The 24,517-nt window shown below is 40.6% G+C and overlaps 1 protein-coding gene across 1 annotated transcript; it reads right to left on the bottom strand.

Annotated features, from left to right (window-relative positions):
• Positions 1-93: 93 nt before the first annotated feature.
• Positions 94-23,287, bottom strand: SLC39A6 (solute carrier family 39 member 6). Its single transcript, XM_050892353.1, has 10 exons — positions 23,236-23,287; positions 21,368-22,102; positions 19,732-19,912; positions 19,298-19,467; positions 17,791-18,003; positions 16,095-16,164; positions 14,404-14,781; positions 7,063-7,143; positions 4,844-5,034; positions 94-4,037 (listed from the first exon to the last, which is right to left on the bottom strand). The coding sequence occupies exons 2-10, from the start codon at positions 22,082-22,084 to the stop codon at positions 3,885-3,887; spliced, it is 2,154 nt and encodes a 717-aa protein (XP_050748310.1). The 5' UTR covers positions 22,085-22,102; positions 23,236-23,287; the 3' UTR covers positions 94-3,884.
• Between the last annotated feature and the right edge of the window lie 1,230 nt (positions 23,288-24,517).

The raw sequence follows: 24,517 nt of genomic DNA, 5'->3' as shown, positions 1-24,517 counted from the left end.
TATTTAATTTTCTTTTTTTTCTCTGAGAAGGTAAATGAAAGATGTAGTTATGGCCAGTTACATCAGTGAGGAAAACGCTCAAAAAACTCAGCATTTGGTTCAGTGGTTTATTTTCTCTAGCACACAGCAATACAGTAATAGCTACAGTGATCATGTATGCACCAAAAAGGTATTGTAAATAAAACCACATTTCAAGAAGCCATCTTTTTGTTTCTTGCTTGTGGCAAACAGAATTTCCACAGAAATTTTAATTATGCTGGTCTCTCAGTTCAGGCAGCAGGAGAGCCACTGTGAATTCCATTTTAGCCTTGACTGCATTTTATAGAAACACAATCGAGCTGCGTTCCCACAACGCACTGGCATCACTCCGAGTGCCCTGGCCACAAAGGAGCAGAGAAACCCTACTGGCACCTGAACCCCAAAGGCCGGGCAGGTGAGAGCTTCCACACCTTTGTTTTGACTCTCACTGCACATAGTAACTACACACGACACCTTTTCTGTACAAATACAGGGCAAAACCCTTAGAAGAACGTGTTACAAAAAAACCCTACTTTGATTCCAGCATTGTTTGCCTATTCTGTTTACCTGCATCTAGCACAGACACTAAATAAGGCAGCTGTAACAGCATATAAAATTAAGGTCTGTACCGTAATTAAGGTACAGACGGATACACAAAACAAAACCACTTCCATTTATCAGCCGGAATAGCCAGGCACGTTACAAACTGCTGCAGAAAAATACATGCAAAAAACATAAAGGGCTGCTTAGAGGCTCTGCCCCCTCAGTTTGCCAAACCATGAGTATTTTCAAAGCGAATACATTGCAACAGATGCAGATTCTACTTTATAAGGCTAACAAAGAGAAAAAAAAAAAAAAACACAAACCAAAAAAAACCAACTTTTGTCATCTTGCTGGTACAAACCTACAGCAGGTTTTAGTCTATAGTCTTCTCAATTACTAGTTTGGACAGCTGTCCGTCATGGACATCTCTCCATCAAAGAGCACTGAATGGGTGGGATATGCTTGTGTCTAGCTTATAGAGCCATTTCTGCCCACATGCTCTAAAGGCAATTTATTTTTCATGCTGTTACATTAGCAATGTGTTTCGATATGCAGATATTTTAATGTCAGTTGATTACATCGAAAGCCAGCCAAGAACCCACTGGAAACACTGACTGAAATTTGTAGATTTATCTCCATCGTTTAGTCATTGATCTTAAAGTCTCTTGGGCAACGCTAGGCTACATGCCTGCTTCCTATGTCACATCCAGCACCTGGACAAGAGAAGTCCAGCTGAACGAGCAGCTATTAAGGTTGTAGGCTAACAGAAACCACTAGTAAAAAATTCCAAGTGAACTGAACTCATCCGAGTCTGAAATCCCTCATGACCAAAGAGATGGAGCATGCCCAACTTCTGTAACAGCCCAAGCCCTACAAACCCCACTAGGATGCAGTGAGGTTGCATCTCAGACACTGCATTTCAGCAGAACAGAGCTGTGATGAGAGGTTTGGAGGGAAGGAGGGGAGAAGTCTTACTGATTTTTTTTGCCCAGGAATGCATCTTGCTCGTGAGGAGCAGTACAGGAGCACGAACTGAGGCACACTGGCTCCAATGGTGACCAGCACCATTACCCTAGCAAAGGCAAGACTCATTTAGACAGGTCAGGGTCCAATCAGACCACTCCAAAGGGTGGCACATTCAACTGCAATAAAGAGACATCAGGAAGAGACCTCCAGAGGAAAAGCAGCCACGTTTTGAGAGATCGGGAATGAGGTGGGACTGCCAAGTCGGGAGGTCAGTATAGGGAAATGCAGTAGTCAAGGCATGAAAAATTCCGTTTTGACAGGTTTAGCGCGTGTATGTGTGTCAGCATGGAAGTCAGTGTGGTGGTCGGCGTGGTTGTTTCTGAAGAAAGCAGTGATGTGCACATGCCAGAAACGAAACAGCTTTCAAGAAATGAATATAGCACAGGTAAGGGCAGAAGTATCATAAGAGTTTAGACTGAAAAAACAGAAGTGACTTTCTCTTCAGAGAGTTCAAATAAGCTAACAGTTTAAGAGCATGGAAGATACAGAAGCAATGGGTAGATACATACCCACTTTTCAGCATACCCACATATACTACTAATTCAAGCTCAGGAACACTAGAATATGACTGCTATAAGAAAAGAGTAAAAAGAGCACAGGATGGGTGATCAAGGAGATGCTATAAAAATGTAGCAGACAGCTATTGTACTGTGGCACGACTCCTCTGTTCAGAAGTGTGCTTCTAACAAAAGTCCAGAGGCTTAATCAAAATGTAATAGCACAGAGTAAAAGACATACAAAATGTAAAGTGCTTGATGAAGGGAGGGAATGCACCTATATTTTGTCAGTGTTCTTGTTAGAGGTGAAAACCCAGCATCAGAGTAGCTTCTAGCAATGGAAAGTTAAGCTGGGGGGGAGGAAGGTGAGTGCTTCCAAAAAGAGAAGCCTGTTGCTCTCTACAAACAACTGTTCACCAAGCAAAGAGATACACAGGTTCATACATGTGCGGATCTGGGGGAGCTGGTAAGACCCCACCACAGCTTAGGGCTCCCCTCAGGATGCATCAGCAGAGCTGAAGGAAGTATGAAGTCAGGGGGTAGAGAAAGGCAAAGGAGGCACGGAACAGGATTTCACCACTGTGGGCAGAAGATTAAATCTCGATCTTGTTAACCTGAGGAAAGACTGAAGGAAGAGGAAAAGCTAATATTCCACTGGCTGCAGAAACTCCTGCGATCCCCATTTCTTAACTAGTAAAAAACACCCCAAACCTCTCAATTCATTCCAAACATCTATTTCTGAGGTGACAGAGTAGTTTTAGCTTCATTGTATGACAGACCAACATATGCCACCTGTTTTAACCATTGTCTTTTTCATCCTTCTCCTTCCTTCAGTTACTTTCAAGGTGGTTAAAATATGAAGACTGTAAGCTCAAACTACATACTTACATATACACTTATAATTATCCTTAACATGCTGCTTCCCTATATATGCTGTCAAACAAATTTTGCTATTTTGGGTTTCTCAGCTTTAGCTGTTGCAAAAATATAGGTGGGATATAGCACTACTTTAAAAGTCTTTTTGATGGAATTCACGTATATTAGAGCTAGAGCTATGCTTTTACAATCTAATAGCTGTATTTTTGTTGCTGATTTGAGAAAACAGTGAAGCGCAACTCACATCAGAAGGGATGGAACAAGTAAAACATTTGGTGCAAACACTTAAAACAGGATTTCACAAGAATTTGTTTGGAGCAGAAACCAACTGGAGTAAGACACAAAGAATCCACAAGCTATTGAGAGAAGAACCACCGCAAAAAGGATGGAGCGGACTTATCTGCCACTCCGTGTAAACTAGGTGGATGCAAAAATGATGAGTTTCTACCAATATAAACACATGCTACCCATTACATGTCTTTTTCTTCTTTTACACTGCTCACTGTGCTTTGTGTCTGCTGATTTTGATTGTGCCAAAATAAAAACCACTGCCGTTTTATTTCTTTAAACCAACAAAACCATTGAAGTAAAAAAAAGTTACATATAATTGCATACAGTAAATAAATTTACTAAAAAAAACCCCCTAACTCCCCAGACAATACTCCTTTAATAGATTTGGCACTTTCACCATGTTTTACTAAGTACAACTTTCCACAGTACCATATGCAATGCTAAATCCTAAGTGAAAAAAACCTTACAGTGTTCATTTCTATCAGGGGGAGAAGGGAGGGAGGGACACAACAACAAAGCACACCAATAAAAATATCTAGTCTATATCAAACGTACCTCTCCGTTAGGGAATTCAATAGAAAAAAAACCTACCACTTATAATTTAACACCAAGCTCTGTTCCTGGCAACCAGGATTACAGGTTTATGCTGAATACAATCTTATGTTCAAATACAGAGATAAGCAGCATTATCCCAAAACCCAACAGAATCCCAGCGTTCTGTAACAGAAAGTATCCCCAGCGGCTACATCCATGATCACTGGCGTCATTGTGGAGCATTTCAGGCACCTAAACAAACAAGAAAGTGTTAAATGCCTTCAAAACAAACAGTTACTTCAAAGCCAGTTCTTCAACCATGATGCATGAGGTAGCGGAGTCTTAGTCCTCTCGTCTTTCCTGTTGACTGCATTAATACTACTCCTTGAATTAGGTGTCACGCAACATGAACAACATTATCAGAGTCTACTTTCATATTCAGAGGCACAGAGAATCTGTAGTGTTCTAATTACTGTTTTCATGATGATTATATGCTGATGTCTTAAGCCAGCCATTTACTCAGGATATGATTATTTACTGACTGATTTAATCAGGCCACACCAAGAATTTTATCCTTAAGAAGATAGTTAAGCTTTCACGAACATCCACCAAAGACTTTGTACTTCTGTACAAACATACTTCTGAGGTACAGTACAGGTTTTAATACAATTCTGTCTTCATCCCAAGAAGCAGTAATGATTTAATGCAAAAGCCGAAGCACATTTGGTGGTGCCGATAGCCAGTAAGACTGCAAGTTGCATGCTATCTCCTATACTAGCCACTGTCAGAAGCAAATTTTTTACTCTACTTCTGCTGTTAACTGCCTGTTTAACAACTAAGGGAGAAACAATCGCTGTTCCTACAGTAATACAAGTAAAAGCAATCTTCCACCTGAACATTTAACTGAGCACTTGCACTGCATACTCATCAGTACCTTCAAGCACAGAAAAAGTTAATTGAGGGAGAAAAGATGGAAGAATTTATTTTGAGATGAAAATATAATTAGCATTAATTCTTAAACTATGTTATATAAAATTCAAGTAGGTCTAGCCACTTACCATATCCACAAGAGCCACATACATGAACAAGCCAGCAGTAAGTGCAAATATCCACATTGAAACATTGTCTGCATAATGACCGATAAGAATCCCAGTCGCCATTCCAAGATAGGCCAGCATAGCTGACAGAGCATTATAAAGCACAGCTTGCTTGACAGTCATACCGGCTTTTAGAAGTACAGCGAAGTCTCCTACAACAGGGAAAAAACAAAGAAAAGTTTTCATCCTCAGGTAACTACTGCAGTATTCATGAGCTCTCCTCTTACTTACAAGATTACTAAGCTATTTTTATGCTGTCGTCTGCCTCATTTTTTTTCCTTTATAAAATCAGAAATCACTGGGGGACAGAAAATTAAAAAGTGCACATGAAGAACAACACAGCAGCAAACATTGTAAGTGTATAATCTTAAAGTGTTAGGATTTTGGGGAGAAGCAGCTTTTAGTGTAGCTTGCATTTAAACCAACACTGTAAAATACTGCAGTACCCGATATGCACAAGCATTCTAAAGAAGTTTCTAAAATAAAATATTCCCACTTAATTGCATAAAGCAATGGTGATGATTCCATTTATTATCCTGTAACTGCTCTCTGTACTTTAAGTCTAGCTGTTTCATAAATTTATAAATAATTTCTGTATTAATTTCTGTAAATGATCCTTAACATCTTATTTTTACTTGAAGGAATGATAGATTACCAGCCAGAAACAGGTTTTCCATAATTCAGAATAGAAATTTTCTTTGTTTAGATAAATTAGATCTAAAACAGAGTAAAATAATATAAGCTTATTATTTGGAAATCAAATGGATTCTATATAAAAATGTAAGTTATCTCCAGTTAAAGTAAACTAAAGCAAGCTTCAAAGCTGAGTTGAGTAATTTGTTACAACAGCTTTTCCCACAAGATATTGCAATTAAGATGAACTGGTATGTTATAAACATTGTTTAGCATTAACAACAGAATGATCCAATTTCATCCGCAGCTAACTTCAGCTAGTCCCATTTGTTTCAGTATTCCTATGCCATTTCATGTCCTCTGTTAAAGAAGGTATTTCTATCAAGTTTTCTGTGCTGATTAAAGCAGCATGATTTAAAAGACTTTTCTTGCTTCCAAAACCAACAGAACATTTGAATCTAAAATTATCAGATTCATAACTTGAATTTATTTTGTATATTTGTACTAACAACATTTAGTACATGTAATTAATACAAGTTCCACGATTCCCACCGCATTTATATTAAGATGAACAAGACTCAATTCCTCCCATGTCATAAAACCAGGTATGTTTTCTCCAGAGTAATGTTCTTCTGTATAACATTATTGTACAGACAGACAAATATATCAAACTGTTTAATAACTAGTGCGATGCATGCACATACTGGTTTACAAGCTCCATTAAATGAAATTGAACATTCTACTTTCTAGGGAATTAAACCTTAAAGTGCAAGCAAACTGTTCTTTCCTCGTTCTATACACCAGGTATGACTGCGGCCATGACAGCTAAGAAAGAAACAGCAGCTGCACATTCAAAATGATTCGACAACTGGAAAGATCAGCTTCGTTCAGAGTTAAACTAAGCAGCTACGTCCTGTTCTCACGAGTTGCCCTGCAAAAGGGCCAAATACTAAACTTACAACATAAGACACGTGCATTCCCATGAGAAATTATGGTCATGAACTTAAATCACTTGAGCTCGAAAGACAAACTATTTCTAGGAAAGATTTCTAAGTAGTTCCAAGTTTAATTTAGAGCTACAGCAGTTCTTTGTAAGGCTTAATGAAAAAGCAGCAAATGTTATGTGGAAAGGACTTCGACTAGTTGTGACCTACCTTTTAACAGCACAAACACAAGAATAAAGTTAAACAGAGATGTGAGAAAAGCAAATTCTGACATGCATTCTCCTGCAATTCACAATTTTTGTTGGTAAGGAGAGTAAAAACTACAACCGAACTATACAGAACAAGTTGTAAATAACTGCAAGAGACGCTGAGTTTTAAACAAAGTAGCTGAAATATTTAGATTTTTGAAAGGAAGATTAATTCAATTAAGAAATAAAAGTCTTTAAATAAATTATTAAATAAATATTCTTGAGTAGACAATCTGACACAGATGAAGTTTTCTGATCAAATTTTACTGTGCCACAGAATAAAATCACTTACAATTCTTCAGAGTGCATCTGTAAGTACCTCTACCTGCAGCATATGGAAATATTGGGATCTTACCTAGCTCATGAGGTAATTCATGGCAAAATACAGCCACAGAAGTGCTTAAACCACTAGATAACCCTTCAGTAAAGGCTGCTCCTATAAAGAGACAGGAAAAAAAATAAAAACATTAGTGCCTATTCAGACATCAAGTGCAGAAGCATTGTTGCATATCCTTGTATCAGATTAGGACATATTAGTTTCACTCAAATTTTTCTTACACTTGTGGAAGCATTTAAACTTTAACTGAACAGTTGTTGTTCATGATTTGTACGTTTCAAAATCAGAAGCAACATAGAATCCTGCAATTAGTTAAAGCAAACCAAATTTCACTATCTTATTTCTGAACTAAGCCCGATACCTTTCAACAACACAACCCTCCCAAAAAAATGCAGTAAATGGAAACACTGTCAGAAAATACACTTTTTTTTTTTTAAAGATACAAAGGGAAGAAGGCAGCTCAACTGCCTCAGAGTCAGGCACTGGAAAAAGGGAAGCCAATTCAACAGTAAGAGAGCCTATATAGTCACGTGAAATCAGCAGTGAAAGATTGTAAATTCTAGGCAGCTGGCACATAAGTGAACTATCATGCTTTAAGTAGAGGAAAAAACCCACAAAACCCCCTTAAACTAGTCCAACAGTCCTCTTCTTTCTTGTTTTCTCCCCTCCTGTTGCTTGCTATTTTTCTTATTTGACAGCAGCTCAGGAGGAAGCAGCGCCCAGCCAGGCTGAAGAGCTGAACCGCAGCTCCCACACAGCCACGGGAGGTCCCCGGCTGCATGGAGAGCCTTGCCAAGGGGTGCAGCAGAACCACATCCAGCTTCCTCTTCAGCTGCCAGCTGAAGTGTGCCAGCAAACAAGGTGCTGCCAATAAGCAAAGAGGCCATGTCGCAGTAGTTGGCATGCAAGGGACCCAGAAGTACTGCTCACAGAGGAAGAGCTACAATGGTGAGGAGACCACAGGAGACAAGCCCCTCTCTGCGCTGGGGTCGCCACCCCCAATACTCTAGCAGCCACTACCCAGATGTAACTCCTGAGGGCGGACACTGCTATCCAGGTCTTCATCTGCAAGAAATGACTGATGCTCCTCCCTGCAGTGACAACAACAGCAGCTTTACCTCTGGGATGTGTGCTGTGGCACCCAGTGAAGAAGATGCAAGAAGTAGTGAGCAGGCATCTTTGGATGAGGGATAATGAACAGGGGATTGAGAGGGTCTTCAGAAGAGGTTCTACAGAGGCAAAAGCCCAAGCCCCTTCAGACTGAAGAGGAAGGCAGGACCAAAGCAGCATTGGAACAGGAAACATGAACTCCCAGATGGGTAAAATTTGAAAATAGTGAAGCCGGGCAACAGGAAGAACCCTCCGTTCCCACTTGCAGCTGCTAATCTGAAGAACATGGTCATGACCCTAGCAGCAGTGAGAGGATAAATGAGTTCTGCCTAGCCCAGAATATTCGTTCAGCACATCAGATTAGGACCAGCAATACAAAAAGAAAGGAAAGATTTTTTAGTGATAGGAGATTCCCTCCCATGCAGGATAGAGGGAAGAGGCAGACCTGCTGACCAGAGCTACTGCCCAGGGAAGTCCATTGCTTGCCCGGAGCCTGCCTTGATGATGCTGTGGGACACCACCAAAGCTCATTTGGCCTGTCATGGATAGATACAGACTGCCTAGAAAAGACAGAATACAAGTCACCTTTTTTTTTTTTTTTTGCCTATCTACATAAAGGAGTTCCTTGACTGCACAGAGCTCCAGTATAAAACTACATATGAAGTACTGACACCTATTGAGTCTCTTGGTCAAGATCAGAGTAACACTAGGAATATGGTTACAAACCACCTAACCAAGAAAAGGTGGTGGATAAGACTACCTATGAACAACCACAGAAGACATCACCATTCACATGAGAGTTTTCAGCTGTGAAAGTAACAGCACTGGGCACACAATCCAGGATGTTCCTTAATTGTGTTGGCAATGGTTTCCAGATACAAATGACAGAACAGCCAGCCAGGACTAGAGTTCTACTTGACCTGCTGCTCACAAACGGGGAAGAACTGATGACAAACACAGCAAAAAATGGCATCTGGAGCTCCAGTGAGTGTGAGGTAACTGAGTTCAGGATATAGAAGGAGGCTGGGAAAGGAAGAAACAAAATTAGGACTCTAGATTTTAATGAAGCAGACTTTGACTTATTTAAGGGATTGCAGGGTAGAATACCCTGGGAATCAGTCAAAGGGGAAAAAGTGCCCAGAAGAGATAGCTGATTTGTAAAGCATGCTTAACAGAGTGCACGAATGAACTATCCTGTTTGTGCAGGAACACTAGGACTTCCAACAGAAGACATGCCCAGCTAAGCAGAGCGTGTCTTAATGAATTAAGACTCAAAAAGGAAGCACCCAAGAAACAGAAACAAAGATTGGCAACAAGGAAGATAAAAGCAGTGGAACAAAAAGGAGAAAGACCAAAGCCTAGCTGGAACTAAGGCTAACAAGACGCCAAGGATAACAAGAAACAGTTCTACAGGAATGCTAGCTGAGAAACAAAGTTCAGGAAAAATTTGGGTCTGTTGATGGATGGGGAAGGGAACCAAGCAGTAGACATAAAAAGAGGCTGAAGCACCAGCGCTGCCTTCATCTCAGTCTTCATAGACAAAGCCAGATCCCAGCACCGTTCCACAAAGAAAAGGACAGCAAAGAGCAGAGAAGCAACAGTTTAGATATACTTAGAAAAAACTGGAAATGCTCAGATGCATCCTGGGATGGGACTCACCCAAGGGTGCTGACAGAGATGACTGATGTGACTGCAAGGCTGCAGTCTATCATCTATGGAAAACCATGGCTACAGAAGGCCCCAGTGGAACTCTGGGAGAAGGATAACATTATTCCCATCTTTAAGAAGGGCAAAGAAGAGGACTCAGGGAACAGCCAGCCTCACCTCAGTTCCTGGAAAGATCATGTTGAATATCCTCTTCAAATCCCTCTCCAAATGCTTGACCCAGCTTGAGGAAATAACTGACTATAGAGATGGCGACAGCAGTGAATACAACAGAATGTGACTTTAGTAGGATTTCTGACACTTTCCTACAGCAGTCTCATCTGGGAGCAGACGAAATATGGGCTTGACAGTTAGATTATTGCACATTGGCTGGACTGCTGGGCTAACAGGGCTTGATGGCTGGCTAGTAACAAGCAGAGTTAACCAGGACAAATACTGCGACCCACTCAGACTGCACCATCAGCAAATTTTCAGATGACACTAAGTTGAGGGGCAGGGGGGAGAAAGTAAGTGCTGAGTTGACACATCAAGCACTAGAGCTTCAGACAAGAAAGACTATGGCAAACTTGAAGACTAGACCAACAAAAATCCTATGAAGTTCAAAGAGGAAAAGTGAGAAGTTCTGCACGTGGGGCAGAATAACCTCATGCATTAGTACAAGGTAGGAACTGACTGGCTGAAATAACAGCCTTCCCGAAAAGGATGTGAGGATTATGATGGACAGTATGTTGAATATGAGCCAACAGTGTGCTCTCATTGCAAGTACAGTGAACCACAAACTGCGTAGTGTTAGGAGAAGCAAGGCCAGCAGACTAAGTTCTTATCCCCCTCTGCCAAGCGCTGGTGAGGCTGTTCCTGGGATTCTCTGTCCACTTTAGGGTGTCCCAGTTCAAGGTGGATATGAATACTGTCCAACAGAGGCTGACAAGATGATCAGAGGTCTACAGCATAAGGCTTAAAACCTTGAGGAAGCTAGGTATATGTAACCTCCCTCTGAACAGACTAAGTGGTGGTCTAACAGCAGCTTATAAGTACCTTTAGTGCAGTCACAAATATGAAGGAGCCACTCTTCATAGTAGTGACAGATGACACAACAGGGATAGAGGCTGCAAATCACAATTTGGGAGCTTTGGGCTGGACATAAGTGAAACTTTCCTTATTAAGAGACGGTAGAGCAACACTAGAAGAGGTCAGCCACAGACGTGGTGGAATCTCCCCATCTGTGGAGGTTTTCAAGGCTTGGCTGTGCAAAGCCGTGACTGATGCAATCTAGTGTTCCCAAGAGCTGTTTCAAGCAGAGGGTTCGACTAGATGACCTCTAGAAGTCACCTATTTCTATGACTCTATTTGTGAAGTCCGATTCAGATGCACAGCGTGCAAGACAAAAGCTATTTTGACTTGAGCCCTCAGCAGGAGTGTTTTCCACTGCACTCTAAAACGTTCAGTCATAGGAGTCTACACAGTAATTAACAGGTAAGTGACTGGAGTTACTGCTATTTGACTACTAAAGAGACTATTAGTGAACACTATCAATCTTTTCTAGGTATTGGTCTGTTTCCCCCACCTCCAAACATTGCTTTATAGTTTTGGAGTCAGATTTTGAGACAGACAGGAGAGCTACAGTTATCTCCTACTAAGACAGGAGAATTCATCAGCATGCAGTTGGGCTTCAGTTTCTGAGGAGACCAGGTAGGTAGAGGAAGGCAGAAGGTAATTACCTTCTCCCATGCCTGCATCCTCAATAATCTACAAGTTCCTCTCTATTACTGTCTCTATACAATGTTTTCCCAGTCTTATCACTTATTAGAGGAAAACTAAAAATACAAGAATCCAGCTTAATCACACATGGTAAATCTAATTTTGGGACCACAAAGGCAAGCCAAACAAAACCTGACTGCTTTGCAAAGTACCTAGGTGAGTGATAAGGCTGTATACTGTACAGATACATAGCAACCAAAGTACAAGCTTAAATAACAGGAATATCTATTTTTCACTGCTAAAAAGATGTCTTGAAACATTAACAAATTGAAGACTACATTAGTATATCTGGTATTATCCCTTCTCAAGAAGTTGATTTAATAGTGTCATGGTATCTTAAAATATACTTTTAAGACATCACTTCTCTCAAAAAAGAGCTAAAAAAATATATATACACAAGATCAGTGTAAACATAGTGTTGTGCATTTTAGTTGAAGCTACACAGAAAAGTTCAAACCACAGAAGATCATTTTGTACAAATTAGTCAGATGCAACTGTTCCATGCTTTAATAGAAAGATAAGCACTTTTAAATCTTATTCCTACATAATTAGCACAACAGATTTGAGGAAAAAAGTAACTGATGGAAGTTATGAATAACAAATCACATGAAATGAATGAACTTAAGTGAAGGGTTACTCTGGCTAAAGCTATCTTCACAGAAGCATTCCCATCTTCATTTTAATACAAGTAAAATACTATACAAGTAGTATTGGCATTTTCACAACATCATCAAATCAATGTTTTTCCATAATACTTTTGAGCACATCCAGAACTGAAGGAAACCCACATTTCCATTAGCCTGAACAAGCTACACAGCAGGACTTCTAAAAGCTATTGCTCTCACTTGTTCAATAAGCCTTTATTAACCTTCCTCATACTTTTCCCTTCATAACTATAAAGTCATAGCTCCTTCCCAAATCTCCCTCATGCTAAGAGGTAATTGATTCTGCATGTCATTTGTATGCAAATCCTCCTCCTTCTACCACATTTTCACTACTGATCTGCTCGGAAATTTACATTCCATGCTTCAACTTTCATGAAAAATGAGATTAAATCAGAAGGTCTCTTTTCACATTATACTTTGAATTGACTGAATCTGAACAACTGCAAATACTGCTGTGAGAAAATAGTTATTATTGGGTTTTCTCCTCAAACAAGAATGAACTTGTTTCTACAACAGAATTTACAGAAAGACTGATACTACTGAACTGACCCCAGCATGCTATACAAGCTGGAAATGCATCCAATACCTGTAAAGATTAGTATTTAAGACTAAAGTCAAGATTACGAAAGACTAGCATAAGAACTGAAGATTACTCATTTGACTTCACTTTCTATAACTTACTTTAACCTTTTAAATTTAAAACACCTGTAGTCTAGTTCTCCTTCTAGAAAAAACGAGGGAGTTCCCAAACCTGATGTCCTAGCCAGAAGTCCAAAACATAATATTCAATTTGTTATTTTTGTGATAAATATTTTCACCGAAGCACTGTCAAAAAAGACTGAACAACTACAACACGTAAGGGAAAAATAGGGACATGAACAAAAAGATAAACGTTCTTTTTACATGTAAAATAACTGTTTATACCAGTTTAAATTTAAAAAAACAAAAACAAAAATAGGCTATTATGCTCAACTTTAAGAACAAGATTTTGAGTAGAATGACTGGTGTTTAAGCAAATAAAATTTTTTTAAATACTTTTCCAAGAGAGAGACTGAGCCTGTTTTGAGTACAGCACACTGAGCATCTGAAGGAATCTACCTATGCTACACTCCTTTAATTGATATAGACACTCTTAATCCAAAAATCTGCATAAAGGCAACATAGAGTGACTTTATTGGTATCTTCTCTACAAACCATATTTCTGACAGGTAATAGCTAACTAACGTCCTATTAATTAACGCCCTACTCACACATCCCTAGTATACAAAAAGCAGCGCAGACGTTCTCTGGAAGGTTAGTACAAGCACTACAAAGAACTGCAATGTTGCTCTTTAGTGGATGGTAAGATCTGAGAACCTGGATGTGACAGGACTGCTATGCAAAAGTGTAAAAAGCACCTTAGAGAACACAATGCCTTGCACCAAATTCATTTTACAGTAAAAATAAATGCATGTCTACTTCTCACAGCACAAAAATCACACATATATATTGCCTAATCCGTTTGGGTAATCTTCAGGCTAAAGCAGATTGAAACCAGGGTCCCAGTTTCTCCCTGCTCACCAGTGTTCTGGGGAAACTTACACACGATGTGTAACCAGTGGCCAGTATTGGCAAAGCCAGATGTGCAAAGTATAGAACCTGATCTTGCTGCGTAACAAGTGAAGATGGAAGAGAAAGAGAAATAAAGAAGCCAATGATACTAGTGGTCTGAATGAAGTGGAAAAACCACAGTTACTTTCTATGTGACCAAAAAGACAAGCTTGTCTTTTAAAAAAAAAAAAAAAAAAAAAAAAATTTGCTGAGCGCTTGCAGGCACTGAAATACAAAGTCAGCTCTAAGTCATAAATATTGTTTTATAAGCTTAGCTTTAGTTTTGAAAAATGTTAGCTTTAACTTTGCTAAAAGTAGGAAATAAAGCAAAGTTTACAGATTTTCTAAAGAAGCATAGCTGTAAGCACATAATTTGTTTCATTTGTCACTGATCTCCAGGTTGTTAAACTGGAGATTTTTCTTATTCATTCAGAGCTGCTATCAGATAAAGGTTGAGGCTTCAAAGATCCACCACTAATTAGTTATGTTCCTAATAAAGAGATAAGTGACAGCAGGAAGACTTCGCTGTCCTCACATACAACAAAGCTGCAGTGTCCAAGCTAACACTTACCTATTGCTAGGCCATCACTAAAATTGTGTAGTCCATCTCCCATAATCACCATCCATGCCAGAGTTGCTATCCCCGCATCCTTCAGTTCTTCACGTGAGTAGCGCTGACTGTGACTGTGGGGATGATGGTTCTGATGATGATGGTGATGCAGAATATGATGGTAGTCATGGTGATGATGACTAAGATGATCTGTCTGTCCTAGAGTATCGTGTAAGTGAGAATGACATTTGTTTCTACAGCCCCTGGACACATATTCATTGTCAACCTCCTCTTGATGAGAATGAGCTATCATCACTTCTTCTTCTTCTTGTACAGTTGGCTGCTGAGAAATGAAGGGCGATGGATCTTGAGAGTCTGTCCCTAGATAGCCCTCAGGCCCTGTTACAAAAACCCAGAGTATAATATTATACATTTTTAAAATCACCTAGGAAGCAAAGATACAATAAACAAGTTAAATAAGTGATGCAATAAAGAAGAAACTATTAAGTCTGAAGTTGAGACTGATACCCCAGCTTCTTGTACCAGAATTTTTTTTCCAAGGGTTTCCGCAACTTATTTTTCTTTAATGAGATTTCTGAGATAATTCCCAATAGTTCAAAATAAGAAAAACTTTTCGCTTCTGTCCCATACTACTGAAGCAGCCCCTACATTATGGCCACAAATGCCTCTTAAAAGGTAAAAAAGCTCTTAATCTAAGACCTAGTGCAATTTAAACACAACAGCATAAGGCTCTATGTCCCAGTTTCACAGCATGAAGGCTGTTAGTTCAATTGCTTCTGAAAGACAAAGTGGCTGGAAAGCATATGCCATTTATTCATCTTAGGACCGAAGAGTAAGAATGCAGAAGAGGATTACATTATAGATAATTTTGCAAACTCCTGTATTTCATATAAATACAGGAGCTTAAATTTGAACACCTGAAAAATAAACACTCAAAAATAAAGTCATCACCACAGACCATGAAACGTCCTCATATAAACATTAGTGGCACACTAAGGTTAGTTATTTTAACTAACTCCTAAAGCTTACTAAATTCTTCCCCTGCAATTAAATGAACAAATACACTTTTTTTTTCTGCATTACCGACAACTCTTTCATTAGTTATAATTCTGAAAAACTGAACGCCTCTTTTAGCTACAAGAGCTAACAAGTATCTAGTGAGGTCTGTTTTGGCTTACAGCATGATCTTGGGGACACATGATCATTTGCAGTCCAAATACTTGAAGTAACCTCTAGGATTTTAGATTATCAACCTTATAAATAAATACTCAAACTAACAAAATCCAGACTTAAGAAATACAGAAATCTAAATAACGGCTCACGCATATAACATCTAACAGTCTAAAGAGAAGTGTAGAAGCCAGTAGGTACAACTGTATTTGCAGCAGGCATAGCCAGAAGAGCTTCACAGGATGTCTTCAACTTCTGCTGTTAAATCCAGAATTAAAAGGCTTAATGTTTCAAAACTGTGAATTCACTACTTCCAACCTATCGATCCTTTTTAAAGGAAAGCAGCAAACAGAGCTAGTCCTCTACATATCAATGCACAGAGAGGTTTTGTTTTGAAAAGAATTCAAGTAGGTAGTGATCCAACCTACAGTAAGAAGCAGATCTATGTGCTGCCATCAATCAGGTGTTTTTTAAACAGTGCTGTCACAAAATAACAACTACACAATATTACTGAGACTTACGATCATCTGTATCTAACTTTTCTTCATTCGCTGAAAACTTCTTACTTTCTCCATCATCTTCATTTTTTTTCTTATTCCAAAAGAAAATACTGTAGTTATGAATATTTTACTTATTTTTCAGGATATACATGAGCAACATTATATTCACAACATTTATGCAGCCTGCACAGAAAGAGGACAACATGGAAGCCATATAAAGAGTGCAGAAGAGGAACATCAGAAACTCAGCTAAGTACAGTAAGACGACAAAGGTTCCTCAGGCTCCATAAGAGGAAAAAGAAAAAAAAAAACCACCAAAAAAACCCCACAAACAAACCTACACGCATAAATACTCCACATTTTTGCACGAGGAATAAGCAGTGGGGTTCATCTGAGAAGCAAAACACATCAAATACTAAGTAAAAGTTATTCCACTAATTCTTTTCCATTGTAATGTCAGTATAATGTTTTTCTCTAGTGTACTGAGGGAAAGCCAGGTAAAATCTCTAATCATTGCTCACTAATGTCTGCATCACAACAATTTATAATCAGTGACTCAGTATCTAGAAGGGTGTAATTAGTCTAACAGGAAATCTATTCCCAGTGGCTGAGAGAAGGACAGAGAAAATACTTGCTTTGCTTGGAACTCTTCATGTCCTCTCTTGGCAAATAAATTTAACTAGAGATAGGGAAAGCGATCCTGTAGCTCGCAGTTAGTTTAGCTTCTGTATAAACCACACCAACACAACCTCCCGTGACCAAAGTCAAAGAGCTTACATGGCATCTGCTCTGAGACTGCTGCCTTAATGACCAATTTAACAATAAAACTAAACAGAGATTATCAGTCATTGTGGTAGCCTAGAAATTAGATATTTTTAGGCTAATTAGTCATTTACTAACTTTCTTCAAGCAAAGCTTAAGATATCGCCAGCTTTTACTGCATGTTTTTTACTGAGTCAACTTTTACATCATTGTTTATTCCTGGCTAGACTAGTCTTTAAAGAACTCAGTTACCAACTGGCGAGTTACCAACATTTATGACCTGCCAAATTCAGTTGTTATTTACCTTCCACATAAAAAAAAGCATAGTAATCTGAAAGCTGTATTGCTCTTCTTTTTGGAGGGAGAGAAGGGAAAGAAACAAGGGGCTTGGCAGACTGTATTTCCAAATGGAACGCTATCTAATGAAGTCACTTTCTACAGTGTAGTTGGATGCTTATTTATGCAAGCACTTACTGCCACCCTTACCCGTTTTGTGCAAGTGCCCCCCTCAACGGGAGTACAATAACTGTACGAGGCCATCTTACTTCATCCAGTATGAGAATTAAAATAATAAAAACAGTTCAGATAGTTATATAATCATCTTGAGATGTCAGAAGGAAGTCAACAATGAACAATAACTTCTTAAATCACTCTGTTAAAACAAAGGGTGCAATTGGATGTTTGCTTATTAAACAATTCACTGTGGTGTCAAGCCTGTACTGTATGTCTGGTTAAGGAAACAGCTCAGAGCTCTTCCATAACAGGACCACACAAAAAAGTTATCATGCAGGTTAAAAGTATACGTGTCACTAATATAAACAAAATTATAACACAAATCAAGTCAGCAATCACTACTAAATCCAGACAGATATATAATACTCATAGAAGTTTTTTATAAGTGTATTCAGAAATGATCATACAATACAATATAGCTTCAAAATAATAGTTTCTTTACCTTTTTCTTCTTGTCTTTAAATTGCTTTATTAAAGTGATCAAATGCTCCACTAGGAACATGAAATACAAGCCTCCAAGTGCTGTAAGTCCCTTCCATGTAGAATCCAAGTAAGCACTCTCCTCTGTACTTTGAAAAACAAGATGTTTGAACATAGAGCCTTTGTTTTGTTCAAGCAGAGGTTTTTCGTGATGATGGTGATGGTTTCCATGAGACTAAGGGGAGAACCAAATGGGGAAAGTCATTCTATTCAAAAGAACTGATAACATAAGAAACATCGGAAGTATTCTTCACATTCTTTTCCTCAAGTCTGGAGTCCAGACTTGACAATTTTCATGGGGTAAATGCTCTAGATACAAACTCAAACAAGTACGAAGAAATCTGTTGATAGGAAGAAACATTGCAAGGACTGAGAGTAGCCCGGGTGTTCACCCTCTCACTGAAGCTACATGCATACTGCTCAACACAAGATGTACAACTGCCCCCAGAAAAACTCCTGACACCATCAAGGAAACTGCATTTTAAGTAGTAGTCACAGCCAGCACACTAATTACTTTCCCATCTAAGACAGCTCATAGACATCAAACACCTTTTTCTACAAGGAACTTAACAGTAATTTCCTTCTTTAAAGGAAGTCTGACATTCTTCCCCTCCTCACTGGCTACTGATATGTTCAGAATCAAAAAACTTCTAAGACACCTCACTCACACATGTTTAGATTCACATAAGCTCACATAGCAAATGCAAAATTAACTGAAAGGGAAAAGAAGAACCCGATGAATTACAGGCAGGGCTCAGAAACCACCACAGGATCTACAGTCCTTTTTATCCATCTTATCTGAAAGCTGGAACAAGTTACCTTTTAAGGGGGGTAGGGAGCAGGGCGGGGGAATGTCTCTTTAAGAGCTTCAAGAAAGGTAGAAATCTAGCAATCATATTCCAATGTCATTGTCCATATTACATAACAGCAATATGTAACTCCAAAGTCTATCAAGTAATATTTTCCCAGGACTTCAGAAATGCTTGATTCTGACCAAAAAATTACAATGGATAAGCAATCATCAATTAACATAAGTGGCTGATAACAGAAAATAGTGGATTATCTATTCCACGTTTCAAGTGCACAGTGAGCGATTTCCGCTATCTATAAAGTTCATTAAATTGGAAAAAGAAAATAAAGAGGTAGCATTGCAATAAGTGACTAAGAACACTTATGCAAAATTCTTGCATGCAAGGAACAATGAGTGATTTGGCAGCATATATGACTAAGAACAGGAAATACATTGAGGGATAAAGGTGTGCATTCTTACACCGTAAGGACTGTGAAACAAATACTACAAACAGTTCCAAATGGGAAACCTTTCCATCAAATAATCTACCTTACAAGGTTGATAAATGACTCGCCAAATAAGTATTAATTAATAGGGATTAAAATTATCACTACGAAGTACAGAGAGGTATCAAATTCTCTGCTTTGAGATAACGAATGAAACAGTAATTAATACTTACATGTGGAAGGAGATGTAAGAACGCATCTCCACTCAAAGTACCCACAGCCAACGCCACAAGAAAACTTAGAAGAAATTTGAAAAATACGCGATTCATCAGCGGTACCAATATAACACCCAGTAAGGAAAGAAAACTGATGACGGAGATGGATATAAAGCCACCAATCCAAGCTGGTAAAAAAGACAAAAAGTAACAAGAATAAATAACAGCTGTATGAGATTGTTTGCTTAACATTCCTGTTATCTAACACTCCTGATCATTCGATTAATCAGATGTTAACAAATGGTACACCACGAAAATTTCTCTCTAGATATGGCCAAGTGCCAAAAGAAAATTACAAATTCTTTCAACTTTGAAATACGTTTCTCAAATTTATAACCAACATAAATGGGTTTCCAGTAAACTTTTATTCCATGTTAAAAAAAACAACTTACCTATTTCCAGAGAGTAACTTTTTGGAGGAGTTTCAGCTTTTTCACTAGTTGCATGGACTATGCAGTATTTGCCATCGATCTGATTAATAAGAGCTGGACAGAGGTAACTAAATTCTGTAGCAGTCAACAATACTTGAGTGCCTATTCCATGGGACTGCATCAGTTTTGATGCACTGGAGCACTGTGGAAAGACACATGGGTTAAAGATTAACTAGAACCAAAATACCATGATATATCTCAAGAGGACTGCACATCCCATTTTAACTGAAAAGCAGTGGCACCACATGAAAACAGCTGTATCAATAAAAAAAAAAAAAAAAAAGATGCACTGGAGCACTGTGAAAGACACATGGGTTAAAGATTAACCAGAACCAAAATACCATGATATATCTCAAGAGGACTGCACATCCCATTTTAACTGAAAAGCAGTGGCACCACATGAAACAGCTGTATCAATGGTAATTAAAAACTGGTAACAAACCAATTTAGTAGGAACTGTACCTCCACCTCCCTTCTGGCCCAGAAAGCTAGTTTGGGAGTCCTGGTAGATGATGCATAATTATCGCTCATTCTCAGCACAAAGGGGTCAGATGCTTTGCTGCGCAAACAGAAAAAGCCTAACACTTTTCACTCAGTTTCAGAGGCCATATAAGGAAGTAGTAACAAGGTTAAATACCTTTATAGAAGTGATTACTATGGAAAGTCCTGTACAGAATGTGTTCTGCATATGCTTCCTCCAGTAAAGAGTTCCCCACTGCACAACCTACAGTCTTGCTGGGTTTAAATAACAGCAGTACTTCTGCTCCGACTGTGCAGGACATAGTAACAACTTGTGAATTCAGCACCTACAATCATATGCTACACAACACCCACTCTCAATTACCTGGCATGGCTGCATACATTAAGACCCTGGAGAGACACTTGCTTTTTAAAGCCTTTAATGGAGAACGATCTGATTGTCTAAGAAAACTGTCTACAACACAACTATAGACTTTATCAGCACTGATTTTTACTATTTTAAAGTAACAGATAACATTTTGCAGCAATCTTTTTTACAGTTGGTCTCTACATGCAATCTTAAAGAAGATGGGGAGGGAGGGGGTTGAAGGAGGAAGGTGTCAGTTGCTTCCCTGCAGTTCTACACTATCTGCCACCAGATTATCTAACACTTGCGAGGCAGCTTTCATAAGAATGACAGTATTTTAACTAGATTTTTTTACTTTAACGACTTTATTAGGAAAACAAGACAGGTTCTGGCTTTAAGGCAGAACAGCAAGTTTTAAATTTGAAGTGTTTTTCGTTTTTCGTGATATTTAAAAATAACATATAAACTATAAATATATAAAACCAAGTGTATGTTTATACTTAATATAAGTACATATTTTTAATTTTTTAATTTTTCCTAAAAAGAAATAACTAGATTGCATATATTTTTTTTCCTCTGAGCTTGTGAGCATAACACAACACTCCTTCAAAATGTAAAGTTTCAAGGAAAGTTGTTTGTGTGTGTTTTGCTATGAGTACTGTTACACCACAAAGCTCGTACCCAGTTAATTGATAAGCACCCGACAAATAAGCCAGAACAACATTCCCGGTGGATCTCAATTCCCAAGGATACAAACAGAATCAGTCTCACCTCTTGGGTATTTTGGTTTTTCAGTTTAGAATACAGGTAACTTCCTCTTTCTGACTCCTTCGGAGAAGTATGAGATTCATTTACTTTGCTGTTAGCAAGCCAGCTTGCATTGCTGCCACCTGTGACATTAACAGCATTAGAGCTGGTCAGACCTAAACGAGCAACTGGCTTGACTTCTCCAGGTTGCACATTCTCTAATTCAGAGTGGCCGTCTGTGGGAGCAGTGATGATAGATGCCGTTATTTCATTAACGGTGTTCTTGCTGCGTACAAAGTTCTGCTGATGTTCTACATTCTCTAATTTATGAGGTTCCTTTGAGTGACTGTTCCTGTGGTCTTTGTTAGCATCAGATTCATGGTGTGGACAAACAGTCTTCTCTGAGCTTTTACTCAACGAAACATGATTATGATGATGATGATGATCGTGGTCATGATCGTGGTCTATTTTAATCCTTTTAATTTTATCTATACCTATGTTCTGGAGCAGTTTTCTAAACCCTTCAATCGACAGAGAGTTGTTGTCTCCATAACGATGAAAAAGTTCTTGAAGGTGAAACTTCTGTATTAATCCTGCCAAGTCAATATTAACGCCAGCTGCCTTTTCCGGAAAAGTTCTCTCCGATGTATGCACGACAGTTGCTGTCTCCACTCCATGATAACTTTCACACAGTAGTATGGAAAACGATACAAGGAAAGTGACTGATACTGTACTCTCCATTGCAGTTTCTTTTTGGCACTGAAAAAAAAAAGGTAGAAAAAGAAGAAAAATTTAACAGTTTGCATAAAACTGATCACATCTTCCTCTGTAATATATGTTCATAATTTGCTTAAACAAAAGAAACCTACAACAAACCAAAACAAACCCTGCTCAAACTATCAATGCAGTAAAAGAAGAGCCATTTAAATTTCTTGCACGTTGAGCGTTTTTCCCAGATGCGTGGCCTCAGGCAACAGGAGATGAAGCTGCATACCACAGTGAGGTCACTGGCCCTAAAACCCCCCAGGTGTAAGCGTACCTTTGTTTAGCTTGGCCTGAGTCAGTTTTCTCACACAAGCTAAACAATGAGAGCATCCTCAAGACTGCACTAACTGAGTTCTAGGTTAGGCTTTTCTTGTGCTTACAGAAGCCTTGTAATTTCACTCTTAGCAAGGAATAAGTAGTATAAATTATATGGTCCTGCTTAAAAATCAAAATTCCCAACCTTCCATCACTGGATTTCCCAGAGCTCTCAGCAAGACAGCAGGGTGAGTTTTCAGCGCTCCACAAAATATATTTTTTACGCTGTCATGTTCCATCTGTGTTTTAACACTGCTATCGGTCAGCTCCTTTCACTAGGCAGGCAGACCACTGCTGCGGACCAAACGTTCACAAGCGTGAACGCTGGCATGTTTTATTCCATGAATGCTCTAGAGCAAGGCTACGAATTAACCGATATTTGGGCTGCGTGCAGGACTACGTCAGAGGGCTGCCTCAGCCCTTTTTCAGGGAGCCACGGAGGACATAACGTAATGCAAAGAACTTCAGTTTTCAGCAAGACTGTAATCAGCCTTAAAAACCGAGCACCACCGCCGGGACCCGCAGGAGCCGCGGCAGCGCTCACGGTCCCCACTGCAAACCGCACCGGCGGGAGGCGGCGTCCCCAGAGACCCGCGGTCCCCACAGCGCCGAGCCTGCGGCCGGGCCCAGCCCGTGGCCCGCGACCCCCGGCGAGCACAGGGCGGGAGCGGCGGCCCCGGCCCCGGCGCTTTCCGAGCCGCGTGTGACCGCTGCCCCCGGCTGCCAGCGCACGCCGGGGGCGGGGACGAGGGCAGCCCCGGAGCGATGCAGCGGCCGCCCGGCCCGGCCCGGCCCGCCTCGCCTCGCCTCACCTCGCCACGCTTCCACCGGCCCGGCCCGCGGCTGCCGGCTCCTGCCCGACCATGAGGCGCACACGCCCGCCCCGCGGCCTGCCCGCCGCCGCGGCAGCAGGAGGTTACCTCGCCCGCCGCCGCCGCCGCCCGACCCTTCCCCCGCCGCTGCCCGCGCGCCAGCCGCTCCCCGCTCCCCACCCCCTTCCCTTCCTCTTCCGGGTACGGCGGCCGTCACGCGTCTCGGCGGCGGCGGTGGCGCGCGGGCAGGCGGCTTCGACGCTGGCTGGCGCCGCCCCCGGCGCTGTGAAGGCGGCGGGGAGGGAAGGCCCCGCCGCCTCCCCCCCCCCCCCCCGCATCTGCCACCGCCCCTCGTAGTGCGGGTGCCCTGCGGGAGGGGGCGGTGGGCTCTGCTCCGGGGTCCCGGGGGTCTGTAGGGGCCGCCTGGCCCAGCCCGGCCCGGCCCGGCCCAGCCCAGCGCTCCCCAGCTGCGGGGGGCGCCCAGGAGGAACCGTGCCGGCTGGGGAAGGGCAAAGCGGGTGAGAGTCAGCGGTAGGGAGGACGTGGCCCGGGAGGAAGGCTGGATCCCGAGGGGGTCCTTATTTCCGAGAATACTGGAGTTTGGATTTAGTGTTGTTCGGAAGATGGCGGCTCGTTGGCAGGCGTGAAATACTCCCAAGAGAGTTACAGTCAACTGTAAATGAGGGCCAGAGCAATACTCCCTGAACACACAAGTCGTTCTGGGCTTGCAGCCGTGGTTTAGGTGAACATGCTGGGTGTGATAGCGTCCCTTAGAGTCTTGGAAAGGGTTTTGTACAAGGACTCCCAGTCTTGAAAAGAGTACGTGTGTGGGCAAGCAAGGACTGGAAGTGGACTGACTGGTTGTAAACAAGGGGTGCGGGTAAATGGCCAGCACTGTTGGGTTTTGATGACATCCACTGGGGTATTGCGGTGAGCACTGTTTGGTTGAACCTGTCATTATAAGTAATGATCTGGCAGAAGAAAACTGCGCTCTGTGCACGAGTGGACAAAGAGACAATAAGAAAGGACTGAGATCACCTCGGAGAAAGGCTTGAAACTTGCTGAAAACATGTTGCTTTCTTCTAAATAGGCGTACTGTATTTTTTAAATGTTGCTTTGCTGTACCACTTTTCCTAACTGGCCGTGACCCCATGACCTCTCTATATCCCAGGCATAGGCTCTCTTGCGTTTCCTCTTTCTTCCTCCACCACTTCCAGAGTTTTGCTTGCTACCATCACATCGATTAATACTGCTAGTACAGTAGGTGCAGCTTTGCTTACCC

The sequence above is a fragment of the Gymnogyps californianus genome, chromosome 2, assembly GCF_018139145.2.
Source record: "Gymnogyps californianus isolate 813 chromosome 2, ASM1813914v2, whole genome shotgun sequence".
In the NCBI taxonomy this organism is placed as follows: Eukaryota; Metazoa; Chordata; class Aves; order Accipitriformes; family Cathartidae; genus Gymnogyps; species Gymnogyps californianus.
The sequence above is the reverse complement of the archived record's forward strand: the minus strand, read 5'-3'. Positions and strand labels throughout refer to the sequence as shown.